This window comes from Sus scrofa, chromosome 14 (assembly GCF_054392235.1).
Source record: "Sus scrofa isolate SSC_HxYL_T2T_F1_AM1 chromosome 14, Sscrofa_HxYL_maternal_Yorkshire_Landrace_v2.0, whole genome shotgun sequence".
NCBI classification, from domain to species: Eukaryota; Metazoa; Chordata; class Mammalia; order Artiodactyla; family Suidae; genus Sus; species Sus scrofa.
The window spans coordinates 59,668,922-59,696,204 of record NC_139396.1 but is presented as its reverse complement, the minus strand read 5'-3'; the positions used below and the strand labels follow the sequence as shown (position 1 = coordinate 59,696,204).

General features: G+C 54.0%; 1 protein-coding gene and 1 long non-coding RNA gene across 3 annotated transcripts; one reads left to right on the top strand and one right to left on the bottom strand.

Moving 5' to 3' along the window:
- Positions 1-8,524: 8,524 nt before the first annotated feature.
- LHX5 (LIM homeobox 5) lies at positions 8,525-18,341 on the bottom strand. 2 transcript variants are annotated; one of them, XM_003132901.4, is made up of 5 exons: positions 17,821-18,341; positions 15,631-15,854; positions 14,670-14,947; positions 13,788-13,953; positions 8,525-10,049 (listed from the first exon to the last, which is right to left on the bottom strand). In XM_003132901.4, the coding sequence occupies exons 1-5, from the start codon at positions 17,991-17,993 to the stop codon at positions 9,682-9,684; spliced, it is 1,209 nt and encodes a 402-aa protein (XP_003132949.2). In that variant the 5' UTR covers positions 17,994-18,341; the 3' UTR covers positions 8,525-9,681. The 2 variants fall into 2 exon arrangements, with proteins under 2 accessions (XP_003132949.2, XP_084852913.1); XM_084996787.1 differs by having other exon boundaries at positions 9,918-10,049; positions 14,670-14,906.
- Positions 18,342-18,475: 134 nt separating this feature from the next.
- LOC146396588 (uncharacterized) lies at positions 18,476-26,617 on the top strand. Its single transcript, XR_014827714.1, has 2 exons — positions 18,476-22,632; positions 26,322-26,617. It is a non-coding gene; the product is annotated as an uncharacterized LOC146396588 (long non-coding RNA).
- Positions 26,618-27,283: the final 666 nt, after the last annotated feature.

Below are 27,283 nucleotides of genomic sequence, written 5' to 3'. Positions count from 1 at the left end.
ATGAATCAAACCCGAGCCAGGAAGTGACCCAAGCCACAGCTGTGACAATGCTAGGACCTTAACATGCTGAGCCACAGGGAAACTCTAAACTAGCAACCCTTTTTATATCTTTTTATTTTATTTTATTTTATTATTCTTATTTTTTTTTTATCTTTTTAGGGCCGCACCTGAGGCATAGGCAAGTTCCCAGGCTAGGGGTCGAATTGGAGCTATAGCCCCTGGCCTACAACCCAGCAACTCGGCATCCAAGCTGAGTCTATGACCTCCCCACGGCTCACAGCAATGCCAGATCCTTTAACCCACTGAGAGAGGCCAGGGATCAAATCAGCATCCTCATGGATACTAGCTGGGTTCGTTACTGCTGAGCCACGATGGGAACTCCCTCAAAATAGTAATAGTTTTAAATGAAGATAGGATTTCACCTTGCACTTGGACATCTCATTTCCCCTGAACGGCAGATCTGTCACATCCTGTCTTTATCTAAAATATTGCCATCTTGTTCATTATGGATTATTTTGCATTAATTTTGATTTTTCAAACTATTATGGGAAAAACACTGTTTATTTTGATTCCTGAGTTTTGGGTGTGCACCTCCCCTTAAATTTTGCGCTCAGGGACAGTCCCCCACTTGCCTCACCCTCGCCCAGCCTGGCTGAGTGCCTGTTTCAACACCCAGTGATTCTCAGTCTCACTACCTTCTTTTCCTACTGCTATTTGAAATGATCAATTATTTTCTCCCTTGCTCACTGTCTGTCTCCCTGAGTAAAATATCAGCTCACTGAGGGCCAGGATCATATCTATCCTATTCACATCTGTAACCCAGAGCCCAGGAGAGTGCCCAGTGCATAGTATTTCAACAAATATTTGCTTGAATGAAGGAATGAATGAATGAGCGAGTGAATAAATGAAGATTCAGGAAGGCAGGGAGAGGTCTGCACACCCTGATTCCAGGGCCTTTGTTCCACCTCCCACCCCCATCTTTCAGATGAGGAGGCTGAGGACCAGAGAGAGTGAGCAACCTGATCCTAGCCACCCAGCACAGCCACCTCAAAGCCAGTCCTAGACTGAAAATCCAGTGGGGCTGTGCGTTCATCAGAGAGAAGTCACCAACGACCTGGAGTAGGCCCTTAGGGACCAGCTCTCTCTGAGTGCACACATTCCTGAAATATCAGCCCCAAACCCATAGCACCACCCAGGGTTGTGCCAGATCCACGCATCATCTTTTTTTTTTTTTTTTTTTTGTCTTTTGTCTTTTGTCTTTTTAGGGCTGCACCCACGGCAAATGGAGGTTCCCAGACTAGGGGTTGAATCGGAGCTGTAGCCACCCGCCTACACCACAGCCACAGCAACACGGGAACTGGGCTGCATCTGCCACCTACACTGAGGCTCATGGCAACACCAGATCCTTTACCCACTGAACAAGGCCAGGAATCGAACCTGCGTCCTCATGAATACTAGTCAGGTTTGTTAACCACTGAGCCACGACAGGAACTCCCCCATGCATCATCTTTGCTATTACCTAATTCACATTTCTTGAAACCTTCAGTGCTATTTAGAAAGGGAACCGTTATCACCAGTCTAAATGGGGAAACAGTATCACTTCCCAGAATTAGATAATAGGCATGGCAGTGCATAAAGGGAAAAACAAAACAACGCCATTACATTAGAGCTGGCTCCTGTTGTGCCGAGACTCCAAGCCTGCCGGCGTAAGCAAGTGTCGGCAAGCTAGCACCAAGCAGAGACTTTGCCTAAAACAATCAGAAGGGCTGAAAAAGAACCAAAAAGGCAGTGATTTGCTCATGAGGCATCAGGCACCTGTGACAAAGCTGGGTTCCATGTCCCATGTCCCGCACTGTTGGTTAAAAAACACCCTGGTGGCATTGCACGGTGATGCTGATTTTGATCTCAGGGACCCCAAAATGTATCTGAGGCAAGCTCTCTAGCAATTTCTGCCAGTGAGAAGAACCTGTGGCCTGAGCGCCTGCAGCAGGTATTAGCATAGGTTGCCAAGTCTCTCCTTTAGGCACCAGGATTTCTTTCTCATTTTATTTTTCCTTCCAGTTGCACCTGAGGCGGCGTATGCAAGTTCCCTAGCCAGGGATGGAATCTGAGCCGCAGCTGCAACCTATACCACAGCTGCGGCAACACCGGATCCTTAACCCACTGCAAGCGGCTAGGGATCAAATCTGGTTCACCTCAGTTCCACAGCACGAACTCCAATTTTTTAGTGAAGTTTGGGTGTCCTGTAAGTCCCTGAATATAATACAATTGCATTTCTTTTTCCCCCCATACTTTTAAGATGAGATGAAATAGAACATAAAATTAATCTTTTTAAAGTGAACCATTCAGGGGCATTTAATACACTCACAAGGGGAGTTCCCATTGTGGCACGGTGGAAATGAATCCAACTAGGAACCGTGAGGTTGCAGGTTTGATCCCTGGCCTTGCTCAGTGTGTTAAGGATCCAGCATTGCCGTGAGCTGTGGTGTAGGTCGCACAGGCAGCTCAGATCCTGAGTTGCTGTGGCTGTGGTGTAGGCTGGCAGCTACAGCTCTGATTCGACCCCTAGCCTGGGAATCTCCATATGCCGCGAGTGTGGCCCTAAAAAGCGGAAGAAAAAAAAAAATACACTCACGAGGTTGTGCAACCATCTCCTCTGACCAGTTCCAGGGCATTTTTGTTACCCCAAAAGGACAGTCTGTACCCATTAATAATCCCTCCCCATAAGCCCTGGCCATCACCAATCTGCTTTCTGTCTCTATGGATTTACTTATTCTGGACATTTCATATAGAAAGAATCAGACATGGGAGTTCCTACTGTGATTCAGTGGGTTCAGATTCTTACTGCAGCAGCTCATATCACTGTGGAGGCACAGGTTCGACCCCCAGCACAGTGCTTTGAGTTAAAGGATCTGGCATTGTCCAGCTGTTGTATAGGTCGAAGCTATGGCTCAGATTCAGTCCCTGGCCCAGGAACTTCCATACACAGTGGGTGCAGCAATTTAAAAAAAGAGAAACAGACACTATGTGGGGTTTCAGGAATGTCTTCCTTCATTTATCATCACATTTTCAAGGTTCACCTACATCTTAATATGTACCATGACTTCATTCCTTTTTATGGCTGAATACTATTCCAGGTAGGACAGTGCACATTTTCTCTTTTCATCCTTTGGTGATGCTTTTTTTTTTTTTTGGGGGGGGATGCATTTCTTTTAAACAGATTGCCTAATTATCCTTCATCCGGCTTTGATCTCTTACTATACGGCAGATCCGTTCTCATCTTCATAGGCCCTATAATTTTCCATTAGACAACGTTGGTATCTTTAAGTATATTCTGGAAAGTAATAAATTGCATCTCTCCCAACTGGCTGTGAAGTGAGTCCTTGTCTTAGGAAATATTTGAAGCACCTCTCCAAAGAAGAAAACAGGATAACGACAATAGCTACAACATCCAATAAATGGCCATTGTTCTCATTTCCGTATTATTGTTATTTCATTCAGTGTTTATTTACTCAGTGACCTGCTCTGTGCCAGGCACTGGGCTTAGACTATGACATATGAAGTCTTATTTAACCCTTGCAATGACTCTCGAAGTTAGATCTTATTGTGCCCTTTTTATAGGTGGCACAGCTGAGACTCAGAGAGGTTGAGTGTCCCCAGTCAAGTCACACAGTCTCTGGTCTCAGGTTGCTCAAGCTTGGGGATGGGGACACAGACACGATGTGGGTTGAGGAGGAAGTGGATGGAGTGCTGTGGGTGCCCAGATGGGTGACACTGGTTTGGCCAGCTGCTTTCATGTCACTTGGTTTGACCATGGGAGTGGAGTTCCTGCTGCTTCTGAGCAAAGAGAATTTATACCATAAGGGTTTCCTCCAGTGAAAAGGGGATCATTGAGAATATAGGGGTGTTGCTAAGCTAATGTTGTAGAAACCAAATGTGCAACCCATTTTCTGGGGGGTGCACACTCTCTGGTTCTGAATTTCTGGGCTGGAGCCTGAGATTCTGTACTTCTATCCAGCTTCCAGGTGATGCTGCTGCTGGTCCACAGTTGGAATATCAAGGGTCTAGAAGATTCAGGAGTTCCCATGATGGCTCAGGGGAAACAAATCTGACTAGTATCCATGAGGTCACAGGTTCGATCCCTGGCCTTGCTCAGTGGGTTAGGGATCTGGCATTGCCATGAGCTGTGGTGTAGGTCGCAGACGTGGCTCCGATCTGGTGTTGCTGTGGCTGTGGCGTGGGCTAGCAGCTATAGCTACGATTAGACCCCTAGCCTGGGAACCTCCACATGCTGCAGGTGCAGCCTTAAAAAGACAAAAAATAGCCGGTGCCTAGAAGATTCAGATCCCAACTCTGAGGTTGGTCTCTTGCCATCTCTGAACCTCAGTTTTTTTTCCTTTTTTCTCTCTCTTTCTTTCTTTTGCTGCAACCACAGGGTGTGGAAATTCCTAGGCCAGGGATCGAACCCTCGCCACAGCAGCAATCTGAGCCCCTGCAGTGACCATGCCAAATCCTTAACCTGTTGTGCCACAAGGGACATCCTCTGAACCTAAGTTTCTTTCCCTCATCCTTGGTGGCATTGCCCTCCATCTGGAACATTCTCTGAGGTGTAAAAATAGTGTGGAGTTTTCACTTTCTGTGTGCTTGCCAGAAAGCCACTGGACACCTGCTAGGGCGAAAGGTTTCCTCCCAAAGCCCCCAGGAGCTCATGAACAGGTGCCAGGGATGGTCCGGGGCCCTGGCACAAAATGAAGGCAGAGACCAGAGGCAGCTAGGCCCTGGAGAAGCAGCAGGAGAGGTTTCCGTTCATCACAGAAATGGCCCATTTGCAATGATCGGTTGCCCAGGTGTTAATAACGCTAATGGCATAGGAAGGGTAAACTCGGTCACTTGGCTGAACAGAAGAAATATGCAGAGAAGTGCTCGGGTTTCCATAAATCAGCCGTGTGCGGTGCTACGAGGGAGGCAGGACTTAAAATTCCGGTCAGGGGATGGGTATTCTCATAATCCGAGCTGGAGAGGTAATTTATTCTGTTTATATCTTTTTACTGCACGACAAGGCTTGGGAGCGGGAGCCCTCCACAGCCATTCTGCATTTTAAATATTAGTCCTAAGCACCGTGGGTCAGATCTTGTGCACGGGCTCTGTGGGGTGTTCTTTTCAGGGCAGGAGGACAGAGGTGGGGGGTGGGGGGAGCATGCGTGCCAGGGGCTGGAATACGTGGGGTTTCACCCTCCAGGGTTCGCCAGAATTACAGCCTAGAGGCAGCGAGAGAGGGGATGTCTGCCTTTACCCAGAGCTGGAGGGCACAGCCAGGGGCTGGTTAACCTCTTTACCTGCACAGCTCAGAGTATTTTTTTTCCCTCTCTCAGAGATCTTTTATTTTAAAATGATAATAAATACAGGCGATTGAGAGATAGAGGAGATGAACAGATACATTAATGCAGGAGGAAGGGGACGAGAAAGGGAGGGAGAGAGAAAGAAACAAGGGCAAAGCTGGAGAAGCCGGGAGTCCTCTGTCTTTTGACCTTGGCAATTTCCATGGTGCCCTTTGCGCTTCTGGCAGGTTTTATTTAACCCTGGAAGGGGTTTTAAACCAAATCAGGTGAGGTTGCTCCAGTAAGAATTAGCATTCATTGGAGTTCCCTTTCTGGCGCAGTGGTTAACGAATCTGACTAGGAACCATGAGGTTGCGGGTTTGATCTGCTACAGCTCCGATTAGACCCCTAGCCTGGGAACCTCCATATGCCATGGATGCGGCCCTGGAAAAGACAAAAAAAAAAAAAAAAAGAATTAGCATTCATTAGAGTCTTTCTTGAATCTCTTTTTATGGCAGCTAGAACTTGTTCATTTCATACATTCATTCATTCATTCATTCATGTAGTTGCTAGACACAGAATGAGGTCTCACCTGTGCCAGGCTCTGTCCTGGGTCCAGGGACAATGGGGGCTCGACAAGCAGAAGTTTTTTTTTTCTTTTTAGGGCCATTCTTGTGGGTTATGGAAATTCCCAGGCTAGGGGTCGAATTGGAGCTGAAGCTGATGGCCCAGCTGATGCAACTCAGGACCCAAGATGCAGCTCATGGCAACACCAGATCCTTAACCCACTGAGTGAGACCGGGGGTTCTAGTCACATTCGTAACCTGCTGAACCACAATGGGAACTCCAGCAAGCAGAATTTCTTGATTCAAATGTTGGCTGTGCTACTCCATGGCTGTGTAACCCCGGGGCAGCTCACTTTAATTCTTGGGCCTCAGTCTCCTCATTTATAAAATGGGGATAACAGAGCTTATCCTGAAGGGGCATTGTGAGGATCAGATTAGACTGAGGTGTGGTTGGGCACAGGTCTTGCAAGTTTGGGAGCTATCAGAAGCAATGACAAACATGAAGCATCTTGGGCACCGTGCCAGAGAACACTTCTAGCCATGGGCCCTGGGGGCCCAGGGATATATGTTTTTAGCAAGCATCCTCCTCTGATCACACTTGGAGAAAATGATTGTGGGCATCTAGGGACAAATGTCCCTTCCCAACTCTCTCCCTTCTCCACACAGTCTTCCTCAGGAAGTGCCTCCCTAACTAAGTGCGCTGAAGACCATGACTGTGACATTGGCAGGGTCACTGCCACAGGGTGGGGTGGAGGTGGGATTTCTCCTTCCAGAGGCCCTGGGCCCAGCAGGCACTTGGGGAGTTGAAATGAGCTCATGTGGGTGGAGGCAGATTTTAGCTGATTTTGACAATGATCTCCCTCTCTCCCCTTGTCATCCTTCCACGAAGGATGGGTGGGTGGGTGGGTGTGTGTGCACGCACCTTGTAGAGGATGGAGGCTAGGACTGAACCAAGACCTAGATTTCCTGAACTTTGGCCATGGTACCATTGCATCTCTCCAATGTGGACGAAATGGCATTGTGAGCCCATTTCACAGTGGAGCAAACCAGGGCTCATAGAAGTGATGCTGTGACCAGCCAGATAATGTCCCAGACCCCAAGGCCTTTGTTCTGTCCTGTCCCCATCCTACTCCTAGGAGACCTCTGCTCCCAACCCTACTTACTCACCGAAACTCAGAGGAAGAGCCTGTAAGGAATTAGCCTTGAGTCTTGATCATGACCCCAGAGATCACATCCCTTCTGGAATCTGGTTTCTGGAGCTACCCTCTGAGATCTCAACGGAGCCACCCCAGGGTTATTAAAGTATCTCCTGACACAAGCGTGGGGCTCTCCCACTCCTGGTTCTCCCGGACTCAAGTTGGGAGCAGGCCAAGGGCAGGTCTCCTCTCCGTGTCGATGTGGGTACCATCTTGACTCTCACAATGAAAAGGGAAAAAAGATCTGCAATGAAATGCCTCAGCTACTTTACTTGAGATTCGGGGTGATTCCCTTTTCTTTCCCTTTTGTCTATTTGAAATTTCTGGATTTCCCACAATGAGCAAGTAGCATTTGTCTGATAAAGTCAGAGGCTCTGGGAGTTCCCTGGGGACCTAGTGGTTAAGGATTCAGCATTGTCACTGCTGTGGCTCAGGTTCAATCCCTGGGTCAGGAACTTGTGCATGCAGAAGCAGCCAAAAAACAAAACAAACAAGACAAATGTCCTATAAGGAAAGAAAAGGAAAAACCATGCCACTCACACTATCCTTGTGATATCCACGTGAAAGAAGGGTGGATGTGTTGGGGGCATAGCCTGCGCCCCATTCTGTGGTGGTTCACTCCCTACCACCTCCCAGGTCCCTCTCCCTTTCCTGCTGCTGCTCCCCCCACCCTAAGCTGGGGAGGGGGGGGGAAGTCATCCAAAAGCATGTGCCTGTTCCATCTCTTTTTTGAAAGGGTGTGAAGGACTAGGAAGAGTGCCCTCCAATCCCCACTTTTAAAAGTAGGGAAACTGAGGCTGAGAGAGGGAGGGAGGGACTTGTTTTTGGGGAGTGGCCTCCGGTCCTTTAAATCTTACTGAGCGCTCCTTCTTCCGGGCAGGTTTACCTAACCACCCAGGCATGTACTGCATAAGAATTGCAGGGCAAACAAAGGTGCTTACCCCGGGGCTACTTCTGTCCTAAAATAGCCTTGCAGAAAACTAGCACCTGCCTACTAGCCTGTCTTTTGTTTGTTTGTTTGTTTTTGTTTTGGCCACCTAGAATTACATGCGAGCATGCATAATTAGGAGTGAAGCTAGAATTCTTCCCCGGGGGACAAACACCTTGGCATCCATTCATCCATCAATTATTCTGAAGGCCTACTATGTGCCCGGTGGGCTTGTGTTAGATTGGGGTGTTGCATAAGCACATGGAGATATTGTGCCAAGGGCAAAGTAGCTGTCAAAAAAAAAAAAAAAAAAAAAAAAAGGCAAGAAACTTCCTTTCCTGGGAATTGCCAAAAGAACCCCCCTGCTGGATGAGGAAAGGTTTTTGCACCTATTAAGTTTATGTTATGTCAGAAACAAGAACCAGCAAAAAGAATAGTTTCATTCACTCTGAGCGACTGAAGACAGGGTGGAAAAAAAAAAAGAAAAGAAAAGAAAAGAAAGAAAACCACACAGCATGGAGGGAAAAAAGAATTTTTTTATTAATTTTTCTTTTTAAAAAAGTTGATTTTTTTGTGGTTTTTTTTGTTTTTTATTTTTTTAGGTAAATCTCTTTCTGCCTCCCCTCCCTCATTCTGCCCACCCTCCTCTTAAAAATATAAAAATGTCCAGCCCCAGATAACTAGAGTACAATAAATAAACAGTAAACACAAAAACATACTTTATTTGTTTCTTCTTTATACAAAATAAGGAAACTAGAAGCGTTCAACTTCCAAAAAAGTATAATACTGTACATCCTGACCGCCCAGCTTCCAGGCCCCGGGCACGGAGGGTGGTCTGTGGGCCAGAGCCTAGATATCTTGGCGCCTAGCCCAGGGGGAGAGCAGGGTGGGCGAGTGTTTCCGTCTGGCCTGGACCCCCGGCTTCAAAATAAATGTTAGAGGAAGGAAAAGGTGGGGGTCTGGCCCTGGGCTGACAACGTCAGGACAGGCCCCCTTCCTAGAAAAGCTGACCTTGATCCTCGAGATTGGTCACCAGGGGGCGCCAACGCGCAGGTGGCTCTGTCTTCCTAGTGACACCCCCATCCAAGCGTGTTTCTCACTCTCTTCATCTCTCTCTCTCTCTCTGGCACTCTTTCCATCTTCTCTCTAACTCATTTTCTCCCCTTTCCTCTCTTTCCCTTCAATCGCTCTCATTTTATTTTATTTTAAAGACAGGAAAGCAGAGTGAGAAATAAGATTACAAAATGCCACTCGGATTGCAGAGCCGGGGGAGAATAAACCGCCTCCGTCCCTTAGCCTCAACCCTGTCTTGGTCCACAGAGGTGGTGGGTGGGTTGGGGGGTCGGAGGAAGGCTAGAGCGTGCTGGAAATCTCTTGACCCTCCGGAGTATTCACTTTGGTCCCAAGAAATTGCTCGCTCAAGAAACTGAGCGCTGGCAGCCGGGGTCCCGGAGAGCTCGTGGGGTGGATGGAGATGGGGGGGCGGTCCCCCTCCGCGACCAGCCGAGGTGCAGCTGCGGGTTGAGTGCGGACCCAAGAGTGAGCCCCCGAGGGCGCCCTGCGCCTCATCCGCGTCGGGCGTTTTGGTTTCGGGAGGCTGCGTCCGGGGTCGGGGGCCGGCCGGGCGAGGGCCCCCAGAGCGGGGCTCGGGGGTGTGGCCCGGCCGGGCGGCCTTACCACACGGCGGCCTCGTTGAGCTCGGGGTTGGGGTGCGACAGGGGTCCGCTGTAGCCGCCAGTGCCGCTCATGGGGAAGGGTGGGCTAGGGCCGCTGCTGAACACCTCGCCGGGCATGGGATGCAGCGCGCCCGGCAGGCCAGGCTCGGGGCTCGGCGTGTCCGGGTGCGAGATCATGTCGGTGAACCTGGGGTTATCGGCGGCGTGCGGGCCGGCGAGTGGCGGCTCCAGCGCGCCCAGCGGCGTCGAGCCGGGCCCCGAGGCGGCCAGGAAGCTCGAGTCGGCCGGGGACTGCGCCTGCGACGGCGGACCGTGGGCGAAGAAGTCGTAGTTGCCTCCCGGCGCGTAGTAGTCGCCCTGGTAGTCTGCGGGAGGGGACGGGGCAGGAGAGGGGAGAGGTGAGAGATGGCGAGGTCGCTCAGGGACTCAAGGGACCCGGGGTGGGGGGTGGCGGACCCGGGGAGACGGAGGCCAGAGACGTGCGGACGCGAATGGGGCCAGCGGGCAGGGACGTTAATGTGAGACAGCGCGACACTGACTCGAGGGCGGAGGGAGACTCGCGGACACCACGGCGGAGGGAGGCCGGGGCGGGGGGCGGACGACCAGATCTGGCGCTCTTTCGGGGGTACAGACAACGAGAGAGACCGAAAGGCGAGCCACTCAGGGACGAGGAGGGACACACAGCCCGAGAGACTTCAAAGACACAGGCTCCCTGACCCAGAGACGGAGAGGTGACAGCGGTGGCGGGGAGGCACAGAGACCGCGACGATTCCACTCCCGTGTCTTAGAGTTGGTGAGATACACAGAGACCGAGAGACACTCGGACTACCAGATAGGGAGAGATCGTCAGGGGACGGGGTGGAAGGAGAGCGGAGAGGGGGTACAGCAGGGATTCCCCCCCCCCCCCCGGGGCTCAGGGTGGCCGAACCCACGGCTGAGACGACCCGGGGAGATCCGCGGTCTGTTGAGGCATGGATAGTCTAGGACACGCAAAGAGAAAGAGATGAGACGGCTGTTCGGTTAGAGGCACAGGAAAAACGCGGCGAGAGACCCAGAATCCGGAAGGTCGGGAGAGACAGAGGCGCCCAGAGACCCGAGAGATGAGCCAGAGAGACGCGGGGACGGAGAGGCAGGGGAGAGGAGCAAGGCAGGGATGCAAGGGCGAACGGAGACCAGAGAGCGCGAAATGGTTGAGACTAGGCAGTGACCCCGCCGAAGAGAAGCGGGGACCGAGGGGCTGGCGAGTTGGGCCCCGGCTGCAGAAACCTGGGCGCGGAGGGCGCAAGGCGGCCTTGGCGCCCTCTCTGCCCTCTCCGCCCTGCCGACCTGGCGCGGTCCTTTGCCCCGCGTCCGACCTGGTGAATGTAGGGTTTCCGCTGCTTGCACCGGCCTCACCTGGCCTGCAGCAGAGAAAGCTGAGCCTCAGAGACTTGGGAGGGGCAGAATAGGGTTTGAGCACTCCCCGGCCACCTCTAGAGTTCCATACGCCCCGGTTTAAGAGCTCAACCCTCCAGGGCTCACGCCGGTATGGGTTTGCTAGGACCCAAGGATTTGGAGCTTTTAGGCCTTTTGATAATTGATCCCTTTTGATAATCTAATAGTAGTTATGGGTTCACTCTCCAGAAAAGTGCACGAATGCGAATTCTGTCCACAAATTCAGGAAGCACAGGGGCTCCAGATTAGACGCCTGCCCATTCTCAACAAACTGCTTCTCCATCAACCTTGTGACTTCCTCCTAGAACCCCCTTCTCTAAGTCCTTCGGAACAGCCTCTCTCCCGGCAAGTGGGCCCCTGAAGGATTCGGGTGTGGAACCCCAAGAAAGGAGCACCGTGGCGCCCACACCCCTGACAATAACCCGCTTTGTACGGCGGGAAAACCAGCGCGCCCCAAAGCCAGGGTCTTCTCTGCAAACCCACCGCCCCTGCTTGGTGTTGGGGTCTGTCACCAGGAGAGTTCTGGACGTCCCCTGCTGCCCGGCTTCCTTCTCCAAACCCTCCCTGACATTCATCCAAATGAAGGTGTCGGGATGCGGGCTTGGAGACGGTTTAGGCAACAGCTAAAACGGCCGCCAGTTACTTAAAAACAAAACAAAACAAAAAAACAAAAAAAAACCCCAAAACCAAAAACGCTCATTCCATTCTCCCCTTAAGTGAAGGAAAGGTTGGAAGCGGCGAATTTGGGGCCCCTAAGGGACGGCGATGTGGGACGGCCACGGCCCGTAGCGAGCCGGCTAGCCAGCAAGAGCCTCGGCCCCCGCGCGGAGCGCGCCGCCTCCGCCCATATGGCGGCCGGGCCGGAGGTAATTGGAACAAACGCCGTCTGAAAAGGGCACAAAAGCCGCAGCTGGGGCTTTGTCCGCGCTCCCACGGGGAGCCGCCGGCCCCGCCGCCCGGCCCCTTTCTCGTCCGCTGCCGGCCGCCGCCGCCGGATCTCCCAGCGAGGATTAGGCGGGGCTGCCTCGCTGGGGCTGGGGGGTCCCGTCCCCCCATTCCGGGGAAAGAGGGGCCTGCATGTCCCGGCCCCCACCCCATCCATCAGACATGTGGGTAGAGGAGGCAGCGGGATGGGTGGGGGCACACTGGTCCTGGGGGAAACCTTGGTTAATTACCCAGGCGGGGAAAATTTTCCGACTGGTACCGCCCCACCAACCTCTGCGCAGGGCAGAGATTTCGTGCAGGAGGCAAAGACAGGTGGACAGAGTAGGTGAGTGGAGACCCTAGGAGAGGTCCACCATCCAGAGCTGCTCTGGACGTCTGCAGCCCCCTAACCTGTGCCTGGCCATCTCAGTCTCCCCCCAAAGCACCTCAAAGCATTTCATCCACAATTTCCTGGAGCCTGGGCCAGACTGAAAATCTAAACTCCCAGGCCTGGGGATGTACCAAAGCTGGTTGTAGGGTTCTCTTATTTTTCCTTTCTGGGTCTGCTTTTCTAAGAGAAGCTGCCTCTTCCCCAACTAGGTTCCTCACCCCTGTTCCCCTCTCCCAGGCCGTGTGGCACTGACCCGTTTGGAGCACAGAGCCCTCTCAGAGAGGGCTCCCCAAATTCAGAGGCTCAAGAATAGAAGGGAAAGGTGCCTTCCTTGAGCCCACAAGTCTGGATTGTGCAGGACGTGGAGTCACTGTAGCAGTGCCCCAGAACAACTACAACTCAAAACAAACAAACAAACCCGAGGTGGAGGAGTCTGGAGAGGCAGCTGAGTAACATTGAGATTAACAGGGTGGGGAGAAGGGATGAGAGAGGAGAGAGGGAGGAAGGGAAGGGGTGACCACGCGGAGAGTTCACCCAGGCTTGAGCCTCATAACACCAACCGTGGAATTCCTCCCTGCAAAGTGGGCTCCTGGCCCCCTGCAGCCCCAAAGCCAAAGAGTGGATAACTGGGTTGGCTCAATCCTTGCCACCTCAGCCCTGATGAACCCTCTGTGCTTGGAGCTGGAGGGTGGGCAGGAGTTCTAGTCAAGAGCAACTGCCGGCATCAATGGGGCTAACAGGGCCAGATGCAGAACAGGAGATGCTGACTAAAAGATAACAAGGGGTAACCCCAGATAAATCCTGACCCCTCCATCTGGACTTCTGGTGCTGCTCTCCAGTGCCTGCTTTCCTGCCGGTGCCAGATAAGCCAGGCTGTGGGCAAGGGCAGCAGAAGGCTGGGTGTCAGGTTGGGACGGGATGCATGGGAGTGCCTGACTTGGCAGTGATGCCTGAGTGTCATCATATCTGTCAGTGTATCTAGAGGGTGGGGTATACCTCTGCTGGCTGTGTGTGATTGTGTGTCTAGATGTGTGTCCTCATGGACTCTGAACTCACCCATGCTGTGTCCTGCATGGGTGAGTGTGTCACTGCTGGTCTCCTGTTTAACTGTGGGTACCACTGTATGTGGGTGAGTGAACCCATGTGTCTGATTTTATGTCCAGGAGGTATCTGTGGTTGGTGCGCCTGTGCTGGTGCGCGTTTGTTAAGGTGTGTTCATAATCGTGCACGTCCTGCGCGGGTAGAAGGGAGGGAGGGGTCCCAGGGCAGCCGAGATCCAGGCATCCGGCCCTGCGACCTCAAGGAATATAAACCTAGCTGTAGCACTCCGCGTCCAAGGTGGGGGGGTGCTTACCTCCGTAGTAGGTGTACGGAGTGGACCCCAACATCTCAGACTCGTCCAAGCGGCCGCCCAGCGGACGCATGCGCCTCGGACTCCGGAAGAAGGCGTGTCTCCGGGCGCCCAGTGCGCTCAGCTGTTTCATCCGGCGTTCTTTGGACCTTCGGTTCTGGAACCACACCTGGGACAGAGGAGGGGGCTGTGAGCTCTTCTCCGGGTGCCCTTCTTTCCCTGCCTGGACCGCCCCCGCTGGGTCCTAGCGCCTCCTTCGCACGAAGACTGCCCTGAGCCGGGGGCCGGGTGGGATTAGGCCAGAAGGGGTGGAGAGGGGCCTCGGCGAACCAGCCAAGGGTGAAGGATTTCGCGGACCCGTGGGGGCGACTCATAAAGACTTGGGCTTCCTGGTTCTTGGCCCGTCCTCGGCCTGACGACTTTATAAAGGCCTCCCGCCTGGCACGGCTCTGATCTCGCTCCCCTCGACTCCCCAGCCGGGCTCCGGCTGTCTGTCTGCCCGAGCATCCGCGCGGGGAGGGAGCACGTGAACTGTCCGTCGCTTCTTTCTCTGCTCAAAGGATGGGAGGAAGGGAAATGTCCTGTACTCCAGAGAGGCTTAAAACCCTCCTTGAAAGGGGCGGGGGTGGGATTCAAAGAGGTGGAGTGACCCGCCCCGGGTGACACCGCCAGGAAGACAGCAGGGCTAGGCTCAGTCTTTTGCCTAGGAGTTCGAGCAGCTGGCCCCGCCTCGGGCGCACCGTCTGCCCCTAGACCCGAACTCGGCGCGCTCTTAGCCAAGGAGGCTGGGTGGGAGGCGCCTCCGAGCTTCCCCGCTCGCGGACGCATTGGGGCTGGGGAGAGGTGACCCGGTGTCGGCCGCACCGCACCCGGCCCTCACCGCACCTGGATGACGCGCATGTTGAGGCCAGTCTCCTGAGCCAGCTGCTCGCGGATGTGGCGCGTGGGCTTGGGCGTGGCGGCGAAGGCGGCCTTGAGCGTCTCCAGCTGCTTGGCTTTGATGGTGGTGCGCGGGCCGCGCCGCTTCGTGCCCGAATTCTGCTCCTCGTTCTCGTTGTTGGCCGTCTCCTTGTCCGACGACGTCGAGTTGTCCGTCTCCTTGGGGTCGTCCTGGAGTGGGTCCTGGAGGTCCGGGGACAAACTGCGGTCCGTACAGGATGACACTGCGAGGGGGGGGCGGGCGGAGCGGGAAGGGGACAGGGCGTCAGCGGAGGCCTGGAGACCTCTCCAATCGGGTAGCCGGGTCCTGCCGGCCCAGGCCACCACCAACCGCGCGGGGCTTCCTCCCAAACGCTGCAACGGCCCCTCCCCCCAGGGGCCCGGCTCCCGCCCACTCCCTCCAGGCGGGGCTGGGCCTTTGGAGGGGCCCTTCTCAAGCTTCTCACCACTTTTCAGCTATTGCTTGGGAAAGGGGGCGGCGGGGGGTGGGAAGAATCTCTGGAGGGCCCGGCCTCCTAGGAGAGGGGATGGGAAGAGGGTACAGTGCCCTCTGGGCCTGGGATCTTCCTCTCCCTCCGCTCCTTCCTCCAGACCCCAATTAGCGGCTTCCCAGTGCAGCTAAAAATTACCAGGAGCTGAGAAGACTAAGAAAGGGGCAACTGTGCGATTCCAAGTGGGCAGAGGAGGGCAAATTTGAAAAGGCTCTTGGACTGGAGGAGGACAGTGTGGGCATCCTGAAAGGCTGGCTCCGAACCCTGACTGTCTTCCCTAGCCCCTCGGTGGGCCTTCACCCACCCTGAGGGAGCGGAGAGCTCTGAGCCGGGACCACAAGCACTCCTGGGGCAAAGTAGGGCTAGACTGAACAGGAGGGTGCCTGACCCGGCTGGGGCAGGGCGGGGCCTCCTACCTGAGTTGAGGCTGCCCTCCTTGAGGCTGGATGAGCTCAGGTAGTCGTCCTTGCACACAAACTTGTTCTCGTCGATGACATAGAGCTCCTCGCCCGTGGACAGCTGCTTGTTGCAGACCATGCAGGTGAAGCAGTTGAGGTGGAAGACTTTGCTTCGGGCCTTGCGCACCAGGTCGCTGGGTGAGATGCCCTGCGCGCAGCCTGCACACTTAGTGCCAAAGCGCCTGCGGACGCAACAGAGCCTGTCACCCCGGCCAGTGCACTGTCCCATCCTCTCGAACTCCTGACCTCTTCCCGCCCTGCCCAGTCTTAGCTTCGGAGAAGCCTCCATGTCCACCTCTGTCAAATGAGATTCCAATCCTCTCCTCCCAGAGTGTAAGATGTTCGACAAATACCCAGAGCTGTTCCCTGGCCTGGGGACTGTCATGTCTCGGTCAGGTGTATTTGCACTCTGCCGGCTTCCAGCAATGGGTGCAGCCTTCAGCCAAGCAGAGGGCTCAGATCACCCCAAGTTGCACCTCTCCCCCACCCCATATCCCTACCAGATCTTGCCTGGGCTGCTCCAGACAAACTCCACGCTTGGGGCGGTGAAGTATTTTTAAGCCAGGCAGGCTGGGTTTGGACCACTTCTCCACTTTGCCTCCTTGATCTTTTACTGGGGTCAGGTCGGGCCAATCAGCCAGGCTGGCAGGTGGTAGCCATGGGCAGAAGAGCTGAACGGGAAGGAGGGAACCTTCCACTGATTCCCGGCACCACCAGCACCGGAGACTTTCCAGTCTCACTGGAGCGAGTCAGGAGCCTATGGGTTCTGGAGGGCAGGGACTGAGTCTCCAGCTTCCCAGATCTCAGGCCCAAGCAGGCCTTGGGAGAATGTGACCTGAAGATCATCCTAAACCTGCATGGCCAGAACATTGGGGTCTCTCCAATGCCCCTTCTCCTGTGTTCCTCGTCTAAACCCTTTTCTTTCTTCCCTGAGTGCTGGCAGAAGGTGGCCTCCCCAAAATGGATGGTGCAGATCCACACTGGGAGGGATGAGGTGCAGGTAGAGGTGGAGGGTGAGGGCCCACATCCAGGACTTTGGGACCCCACATCTACTCACACCCATGTCTCTAAACTGGGAGAATTTGGGTGACATTGATGTAGTGAGGGCATTAGAAGCCATAAGTCACTTTTGGCCTTATCCGGCAGTGTAATTGGCCATATGCACCTTATCAAAAATCATTAGGTGCTTTGCAAGCACGACCACATTAGGGGCCTGGGGCCTCTGGGGCTGGGGAGTTTACATGGCTGGGGAGTTTACATGACGTTTTCCTCCTATTCAGATTCCCCAGTGCCTACCTGTGAGGCCAGGAGCGGCCTTTCTCCATGGTGTTAATCACGCCCCCCTTTCCTCGGCACCCAGAATTCGCACTCACAAAGCCGGCTCTGGGCGCCCCAGGGAAGCAGGCAGGGCTGAGCTGCCCCAAAGCCCACAGCCTTCCAGGCCAACCCCCAGCATTTCTTAGCTGGGGAAACTGAGGCCCAGAGATGCAATCTGCTCTGACCTGCCTGAGGGTCCCTGTGGGCAGCAAGGGGAGGTGACACAACCCAGACTGGACCGGGGAGGTCCAATTCCAGTTTTGATTTCCATTTGTACTTTCAACAGGGGAGAAAAGGTTTAAAGAGATGGGGCACAGGGGAGCAGAAGATCCCCTCCCCATCACCAGAGGAGACCCCTTTCATGCTGAGCTTTCCATGGAGCTGGGAAGTTTCTGTTTGTCCAGGAGGGTTCTGGGGTCCTCGCCTGCCAGGGGGCCAGCCTCTGGACTCTCATACTCTGTCTGGTAGGAGAAGCCCCCAGCTGTCCCTAACTTTGCAAAAACCCTTCCTCTCTCAGAATCAGGCTGGAAGCTTCCACCCTGGGGTGTCCTCGGCTCTACAGCTGGGCAGCAAGTTTGTCAGGCTTCCTCCCCCTGCCCCACCACTGCTCCAAACCTGCCTGGAAAAGCCAGAGAGAAGCAGCCAAGTAGCGTTCTCACTCCGCCTGGAAGCAAGTCTTTCCTGTACTGAGGACAGGAGGAGAGCAGTGGGCTCCCCGGCTCCCCATTGAAGCTGGCAAAGCTGAGGAGCCTGGGACGGGTTTCGTGGTCTCGCCTTCCCCGGCGCCCAACGGAGCGCGCGCGCGGGCAGCAGGGCGGCGCGGCCTCTTACCTGAAGAAGTCATTTTTGCAGTAGAGCTTGCCCTCGCGCGAGAAGCACTTCTCCGAGAGGTTGGTCTTACACTCGCAGCACTGAACGCATTTGATGTGCCACGCGCGGTCCAGTACGTTCAGCAGAAAGCGGTCGAGGATGGGCCGCTCGCAACCGGCACAGTGCACCATCATAGCCCCGCACCCCGGCGGCTCGGGCCGCCTTGCCCTCCCTTTGGGCCCCCGGCCCTCGGGCCCCCCCGGCCCGCCGCTGCTCTCCGCCTCTTCTCTCGGCTGCCGCCGGGCGAGTCCGGTCCGAACCAAGACTCAGCCGGTCAAGTCCTTGGATGGTCGCTGGCCTGGCGCTGTGCTGCCCGGAGTAGGGTGGAGAGAGGTGGCGTTCACGGCTTCATGCCCCGGGCCGCGCGCCCCAGTGTATCTTGGGTGGCTGCTGGCCTCGGCGCTGCCGAGCGGCTTTCCCCGGTGGCGGAGGCGCCGGCACTTTCCCCCACTTTCAAGCAGTCCCGATCCTCATCTTTGTCTGGCCGCCGCCTAATTCGCGCATCCTTATTCAGATTTGGTGACGTGGCGCAGCACGTAGGGGGCCCGGTGGCCAATGGGCGCGCGGTGGCCATGGCAACCTCTTAAATTTATAGCATATCTAAATTGGCTACAGCGTTGCGGTCCGGACAGAGCAAAAAAAACAAGGCATCAGTATTGTTGAGTATTAGCTTGTACCTGGTTCGGAGACTAAGTAAGTATTTACCTTCCAGTTTGGGGCTGGGGGCTGGGGGCTGCGCGATCTGAAAACTGGATCTCTCTTCCCTTCCCTCACAAATATTGGAGGGCCCAAGTTCCCAGGCCTAGTGGAAGGGGAGGGACTCGTATCCCCTTTTCCATCCTCGGAACTTGCAGAAGTTGCCCGTGGCCGGCATCGTGCCGTGCCGTCTGCCTCCTTTCCAGCCCAGCCTGCTGTTTTTGACTCTCTTATCCGAGCACCCTTTGGCTCTGCGCCCTGGAGCTGTGACAGTGAGGTTCTGGGGGCTCCCCTGAGTTGGCCCGGCGTCTTTTGTCATACGTTAGGCTGGGGCCCAGCCGGGCCTTTCTTATGAAGAGAGAGAGAGCGCAAGAAAGCACCCCCCCCAACCCCGCCCCGCGATGCCTGGGTATCTCGGGTGTTTCTCCTTGCGAAGGCCCAGGCTCAGGCTGAGGGTTTGTCCTCTGGCTGGGTCCGAGATCACTGGAGTTTCAGGCCAGAACTCGATGGCCTTGGGGGCTCCGGGAAGATGTGGGGAGGGGGAGATCCAGGGCGCACGAATCTTCCCGAAACCAACTAAGAAGTGACGTTCACCATGTCTCTGCCTTCCTCGACCGCACTTTCTAGATCCTGGGTCAGCCAGTCGGCGGCTGCGGTGAGTAGGTGGTGAGGCCAAGGAGGGATGCTGGAGTTGGTGTGGGCGCTGTTTGCTAGGGCCAGGCTTCTGAGTTGTGTGTGCAAGTTTGATCCTTCATAGGAGGCAGGAAGAGCCCTTTCTCAGGCTCTGAGGGTGTGGGGGATGTCCCAGGGCTGTGTAGGGGGGAGTATGAATCTGGTGGGGAAAGGAGAGGGCCATCTCAAGGGGCCAACCCGGCAACTCTGACCCGGGTGCTCTAAGTTAGGGAGGTGGGTGGGCAAGGTGGGGTTTTTTCCTTCCTGCTCTAGGAAAGAGGGCTGATGGGGTTTGTAGGTCATGGGCCCAAGGGCTGGGAGGCAGAGGAGTGTGTGTGTGTGTGTTCGCCAAGACTTGGTGGTGTGTGTGTATTTGGGTGCATCTGCTGGTTTGTTAGTATATACCTGCTGTTGGAGAATCATGTTGTTGCCTCTGTTTACAGTTACTCAGGTATTAATCATATGTATACATTTTGGCATGTGTATTTTTTGTGTGTTTATATCTGTGGATAATTCTACTAATGTTTGTGCACATTAGTCCATGTGCTCCCATTTTTATTGATCAGTGTGTATTTGTGTTTACGTACTTGCAGCCACACGATTGTGATAGGGTTTACTTGCGGGAGTGTGCAGGTAAGATTATTTGTATAGGTGTGTGCTCACACTGATGTGAAAGTGGACTTTAAAAAAATCTGAATTGTGTGTTTGCGTGCAAGTGAGTGTATGTGTATGTAACTGAGCTGGGCTGGGTGTGTTTGTGAGTGTGGCATTTTGTGGAACCATGTTTGTAGGGCAGTTTTGCTGTGTGTGTGTGTATGTCTGCAAGTGTATTTCTATGAATTGCAGTATTTTTTGTTTATGTGACTCCTATAGTTTTCTTGGGGGCGGGAGGAGGGGTATGATTGTGTGTGTACTTCTGGCAGTGCTTGCCTTTGTGGACTTGAAGGGAGGCAGGATTTGTGGATGCCGTTATTGGGGCAGTTGGTGGAACCACTGAGATGCTTGTTTCTCTTCCCCCCTCCCCCCAGTTCTTGTCCTCATAGTCCTCGGTCTCTACAGGAAGTGATTGTGCTGTGGACAGAGAGTTGACAGGTGCTGGTCACTGGGTGGTGCATTGACCCACAAGCTGGGCTTCTGAGAAGGAGTCCCCAAACTGGGCAGCTTCCACTATTACTTCTTCCTCCAGCTTGCCGAGCAAGGGACCTATGTCTACACTGCTTAGAGATGTGGCTGGTTGGAGCCAGGTTCAGCCAGGAGCAAGCAGGCTGGATCTCCTGGCCAGGAGAGCTCCAGGAGCCCCAAGTGAAATCGTAGCTTCTGGCAGCACCTGGTTTCGGAGCATGAAGGGTCCTTGCGCTCCAGCAGGACAGGGACAGAACAAAACAAGGACTCACTTTTTTTCCTCCTCCTTGCTGAGAGGAACGAGACATCCAGGCTCCAGGTGGAGGTGAATTGCACTGACTACTTGGTCTTTGTCTCACTGGGGTTTTTCTCTCTCTCCTGAGCTCCCTCCATACAGTTTCCTTTCTGTCTGTTTCTTCCGTTTAGCCTCTGTTCTCTTTCTGTTTCCCTTTCCTTCTGTTTCCCCATCACTTTCTTTCTTGATTTCTCTCTCTGTTTTTATTTCCCTGCCTCTGCCTCTCTGCTGGGCATCCAAATCCAGCATCTGGCTTAAAGCTGTGAAGAAGGCTTCTCCTAGTGCACCCTGCAGATTTTCGGGTGCATGTGGAACTCCCATACAGTCATTAAAACCCCCCATCTAGATGAATGTCTTCTTCCCTGCTCTGGAATAGGTGCACTGGGCTCGCCCTCCCCTCCCCACAATAGGTACCTCAAGAGCCAGTTCTGCTGTGTCTTTCCAGCCTCAGTTCTGCCCACTGTGTTGGCTGTTGGATGCCTGTGTTCCAGGCTCCATCTAGGACATATCCACCACCCTCACCTCCTGGATGTGCTTAAATGGCAACACGCAGCCTGGCCCCAGTGGCTGCCATGCCAGGCCAGGGAGGTGGAGGAACATGGGCAGAGTCTCAGAACGCAGCCCTAGGTCCCCCCAGAGCCTGGATGTGGTGAGTCACCCGAAGCTGGCTGCCCAGTGGCAGGAGATGAAGGCTCCACTTCCAGAAGCCCTGGCCTGGCCTTCTGCCTCTTGTAGCTGAGTTTACCCATCCTGTCCAGGTCACAGCCCCTTGGAATCACCCTGGGAGCCTCAGCACAGCCCACCCTCAATCCAGAACCCCCTCACTCCAGCTCAGCCTCAGGGATCATGCTTGGCCTTCACCAGCCCTCCACCTTCCAGGGCACACAGTCTCCGAAGGGGAAAAAACAAAAACAAAAAACAAAAAAACAAAAAACACGCCAGCCGACCAACCATTAGACGAATTATCCCGCCCTAACAGCGCTAACAGATGGCGACCAGGCAGCGAAATCCCCTCCTATATGTAACTAATAAACCGCTTGTGTCTTAACAGGGTAATGCATGGAGACGCAATGTCACTTATACAAGATGTTGATGGAATTTACCATATAAAAATCTTCCTCCTAGAGTAAAGAGTATCAACATTACAACTCGACAGACGGCGGCGGGATAAGTAAAACAGACAAAAGACAAACAAGATAATAATCTGTTTCCAATCACTTAAGCCCTGTAGAGTTAGTAATATGCGGTTTGCATATTCCCCCTTGAGTTCGGTAATTAATTACCGGCGAGGAGGCATGCACCCGCCCGGGGTGGGAGTTTCGAGGCGCCCTGAGCTGGGGATAGAAAGGCGCCTTTTCTGACTTCTCCAGCCCCGGGACATGGTGGCAGCGGCCAGAATGGGGACTCTTCCGGGCTTTTGGAGTTGACCTTCCCGCAGCTTGTAGAGTGCCACCCAGCTCCACCGGAAACTCTCCAGCCTAGGGGGATTCTGCAGCCAAGCAGAAACGGGGGCTTTTCGGGCCGCCAGATCTCCCTCTTCTTCCCTTTGAAGGCATCCCTGCCCACCCCCCCTGAATGGACAGGAGTGGTCTGCTTTCTTGGGGAAATCCGCGGGCTGGGGGAATGCGGGAGGCGCGCCCTTCGTCCTCTTATCCTCGTTGTCTCTTGGGCGTCTCAGCTTGTCCTCTCTCCACTTCCATCATTACCGCCCCCACCCAACACGCACACTCCCCCCCCCCCCACACACACCCGGAGCCAGCGCGGCTTTAACATTAAACAAACGCAGCGAGCGCCTCCGAGCTGCGCTCTCGGCCGGGTCTGCGCGGCGGCGGCGTTACAAATTGTAAATTTAAATTGCTCGCCGGATTCATTACCTCCCCTCTTTGATTTCAGCCAGCCGTGAAAAATTATACTGGTGTACCACTGAGAAACTGTTTTGCCGCAAAGAGCCCGCGCCTAATCACTGGCTTTCTCCCTCCGACAAAAGTGTAATTATTTTGTTTGGGGTGTAAATATAGGCCGCGCTGCGCACACACACTCAGCGTCCCGCCGCGCCGCCGCGCACTGCCCGCCGCCGCTAGGAATCGGCCCCCGAGTAGGAACGGGCGTAGAAGCTGGGCCCTGCCTCCCGGAGGCCAGAGAAGAACCGCTGGTTTGACGCTGGGGCTAGACCCAGGTTGTCGAGCCGACAGGTCCAGACCCCAGTCCCTGCCCTCGGGAGTTCGCGTTACCCTGATGATCCGGATCGTGTGCACCCTGGCTGTCCTGGGTGTATGTCCGCCGGGGACGATGCGTGGGTCAAGGCGCGGACTCAGGGCTAGCCACCCCGGTAGGGATGCTGAAGGGGTGGTGGGGAATGGGAGTAGGGTGGGGGTGGATAAGCGTTCTGGGATCCCTGTCGGGGCGGCCGGCTTGGGCAGCTCCGAGTCCAGGCTGGGAGGGTGTTCAGGCCTAGGCATACCCAAGAGGGCAGGGCATAGTCTGAACCCTGTAAGGCAGGGGCGGCATAACCGGTGTGCCCCCTCGCGCTCTGCCGTGGACGGCTTGGTTTCCAGAACATCTCTGCGGGGCGCAGGGCCTTTCTGTCAGTTGAATCGCGCACGGCTTAATTAACGGTCTCGTTAACTGGGCAGGCCCGACCTGGAACGTTTAATCAAAAAAGCAGGGAGTCCTTCCTCTCCCTCTCTCCCTCCCTTCCTTCCTTATTTCTTTCATCTATTTGTCCATCTATCAACAACGGCAAAGCTTGTCCCTTCCCTAAGCATCCTCTCCCAGTGCTCTGGAGCGGGGCTCGGAGTCCTCAGTCCAATATTTGGGGCAGGATTTTAAGGGACTTGTGGGATCTGAGCCAGGGCAGGAGTTGGGCAACACTGTTAAGTCCAGTGGATTTGAGATAAACACTGGGGCCAGAAGGCTGTGGTCAGCTTGATGAGGGTGATAGAAGTCTGCTGAGGAGCCTACGAGCCACCAGCGCTGGCCGGGCATCTCTGGGAGGGAGCAGATTGGAGGGCAGTGGCTGATCACGCTGGGCTGTTTGAGGGAATCCAGCCCCAAATGAACGCGGGGCGCGTGTGAGCGCTGGCCAGATTAGAGACCCCGCTGGTTGGGGCCAGGGTAGGGTGGAGCATGAAGTCCCCTTTCTCCTTCCTACAAGCTCCCCTCCTGAAATGCATCACTCAGAGGCTCCGCTATCAGGCTGCCCTGCCAGCTCCTGCAGGTTATAGCAAGCTCTTCAGTGCTGCAACCCCAGGCCCAAACCAGGCATCAGTTGCAGAGAGGAGCTGATCCCTGGGGATGGTTAGAGAGGGGCCTGGGGAGGACATAAAGAAAGGTGGAAGCCAGTCCTCCAACTTGTGAAGGAAATGCTGATGCCTTGTTCAGAGAGGGAAAACCCCATACTTAGTGCAGAGCTGGGGGCTGCCCCACCAACTGCTCAGTGAGATGAAGCGCAGATCCCAGGTGGCCAGGCTATTCTAGGGTTTGAGCCGAGAGCCGCTGGCACCCTCCTCATTCTCAGTGTAGCCTGGAGCCTGGACCCGGCGCTTTCATGTCTGGGAGCAGGCTGTGCTGAGGATAGGGACTCTGGTCATGGTCCCTGGTCCCTCTACCCCCACTGAGGTATCTGACGATGGAGAACATCTGCAGGGCTTGGGGAGTGGTTTCTAAGAAGATGCTTGCTACCCGGCTCCATTTCTGGAGCCCAAATGGGGAGCGCTAACCTCCAAATTAAGGCTTCTGAGGACTTTCTAATGATCCTCCCTCAAACTAGCTAGTCTGAGTTTGAGTCTGTATCTTGCTTCCTCTTTCTTTTATCTTGGTCTTTTTTGTGGTCTCAATAGCATTTCTCTCTCTCGTTCTCTCTCTCTCTCTCTCTCCCCCCATCTCTCCTCCTCCTTCTCCTCCCCTTTCTCTCCCACCTCTTCTCTCCGCCCCTTTCTATCCCACCTCCTTTTTGTTAGCCTAATATGGGTTCCTTTAGAATTCGCCTGACTTTGGCAGCCCGTGCTGTGTGTGTGTGTGTGTGTGTGTGTGTGTTTGCATGCGCGCGCGCGTGTGTATTTCTAGGCTGCTAATGATTGTGTGTTGATAGAGTAATGCAGTGGCCTCATTAGCCTTTGTTTAGAAGGTGTTAAAAGGGAAATCTGCATCGGAAAGCCGCGGTTTACACCGCAGCCTGGCTGAACAACGCCCCGGAGCCGGCTGGGAGGTGGGGGGGCCCGCCCGCCGCCGCGGACCCCGGGAGGGGGGAGGGGCCCAGGGAAGGCGACCCCCAGCACCTCCTCCCAAGGCGAGTTTGTTTACCCCGCTGCGCGCCCCTCTGCTCCGCAGGGACCACAGCGGGGATCTCGCTTTCTCTGAAACTCTTTTGAGCTGCCCAACAGTGCGAGGTGGCCTTTCTCCTCCAGATTTCTTGGGGGAAGAGGAGGGGAAGGGCAGAATGCTGCTTCGAAAAAAAAAAAAAAATCCGGGATTTTTTTTTTTTTTTTTTTTTTTTTTCTGAGAGGGGGTGGTGAGAGGTCTTATTTTGGAGGAGACGACCATTCAGTTCGCCGCGGCTCAGCTGGGCTCCGGGTCTTTGGCTGGTTGGTTTTTGGTGATATCCTCACACCCTGGACCCAGGTGTGGGGACCCTAAGCTCTCGAAGGTCTGCAAGAGTCCTCGTTCTTTCCTGCCAACAAATTCGCAGACGACCAGAGGAAGAGTCTTCCTTGCACGGTTGGTTAGGCTCATTCCTAAACTTCCCCAGGCTACCCCTTTCCAGGACTCCACTTGGGGAATGAATTGGAGAGGAAAAAACAAAAACAAACAAAAAACATCGAAGCTTGTTTGACTTTTCTGAAGCTTGGTGGAAGCGCACAAATTTATCGACCCTGGGCTAGTGTGGTGTGTGTGTGTGTGTGTGTGTGTGTGTGTGTGTGTATGTGTGCATATAGGATTTGGAGAATGACCCTCATAAGCCGGCATTTCCCACTCCCTCGGGGGAGCAAGGTTTCAGGCAGAGGAGAATGTGAGAAGAAATTCTTTTTATCCTGGATCCTACGAAAGGACCCAGAAAGAAAATATTTTGAGCAGCCTCTCTGGGTGAAGCTTGTCGAACTCAGAGAAAGACGCTTTTCCAGGCAAGAGGGAGAAAAAAATGCTGCAGAATTCCAGCGCTGGGATGTATAGTCTCTGATCATAACGTGATTCATTGCTTTTTGCCGGGCCTCGGTTGCATTGGAAACAACACTTTCTCATCTTTCTGGCTTCCCTCTCTGAGTTTTGGTTTTCTATTCCTTGGATTTGATGCGGGTCTTGGGGCAAAGCTCAGCTGGTCTGGGTGTCCTTGCTTGTCAACAGCCCTGTATGCGTTCGGGCAAAGCATTAGACGTCGCTTCCTCCCCACTCCCCTTTGATCGAAGGCTAGCGTAGGTGTTGTCTGGGAACAGATCGTGAGCCGCTAGCGCCTGGGGCAGTGACTGTAAAACGAATTCCAAACCCAGTCTGAACTCGCCACGGCGACTTCCCCGGCCCCCAACACCATGCAGACAGAAGCGAGGTTATGTGTGTCACCAAGTTAAAAATCGCCCGCCGTGATGCGTTGGGGTGGGATTAGGGCCGAATTCGGACTATGCGGGGAGAGGATGGAAAAACCTCTACCTGCCCACTCTGGTCTCTCTCTTTCTTTCCCGAGCAGGTTTTGCGGAGAAGGCAGAGGGTGCGCCCCCAGTCGCTGCCTGGCTGTGCGCGGGCGCCGGAGTTTGGACCGAGACAAAGACGGGAGCTGTCCGCGGTGCTGACCCTGCCGCGCCGCCACAGGGGCAAACGGGCTCCTGTAACCTGCCCTCTCCTTCTGTACGCCCTCGTTCTATTTCTCCTTCACTCTGAGATTCTTGCCCTCTCCTAAATTTATTTCCCCCTTTGTCCTTTCTTGGAACTCTCGTCCTGTACACAGGTATATGTATATCAAAAAACAAAGCAATTGATTAAAAACAGTGTCTTCTCCTTTCTTCTTAAATCAATGATTCGAGAAAGGTTTCTTTTAAATGTACTGTAAAACAGATACAACAGTTCTCCTTACCCTCAAAGAAGTGGAAATTTATGCTTAAAACAATAGAACTAAGCATAAACGAATGCCATGAATCTGTCCTTTAATTTATCCTGAAGAAGAGGCAAGGGATTTAGAAATTTTAATTCCAGGAATATCATATCTTTGGCATCTTAACTTCTTAGGTGGGAAACTCTAAGAGCTGGGAGGATTGGTGGTCAAATACGAAGGTGAACAGGCTGAGGAGCTTGCCTACCAGTTGATAGGTGGCTTATGAATGTGAAAGCAATGGATGTTAAGTTGCCTTAACTCTTTCAGGCAGAGGTGAGATTTGCAAGGATAACAATCTTCTGGATTATTAACAGGGAAATGATTCCTTTTGAAAGCTTGGGTATGAAAGGGTTAATTTTGTGCCTCATTTTCTAAATGTGCATGGTGTTATCTGGATGCCTGGCATGGTGTATAACCAAGCATTGGTTCTTCTGCTCAAATTTGTATGCAGCATTTGTCTAAAGAAGTTTGTACAGGGGATAAAAAAAAATCACATACTCCCTCCCAGGGTGTGTGTGTGGGGGTACCCCTATTTTAGTGCACACAGATGTGTACACAAT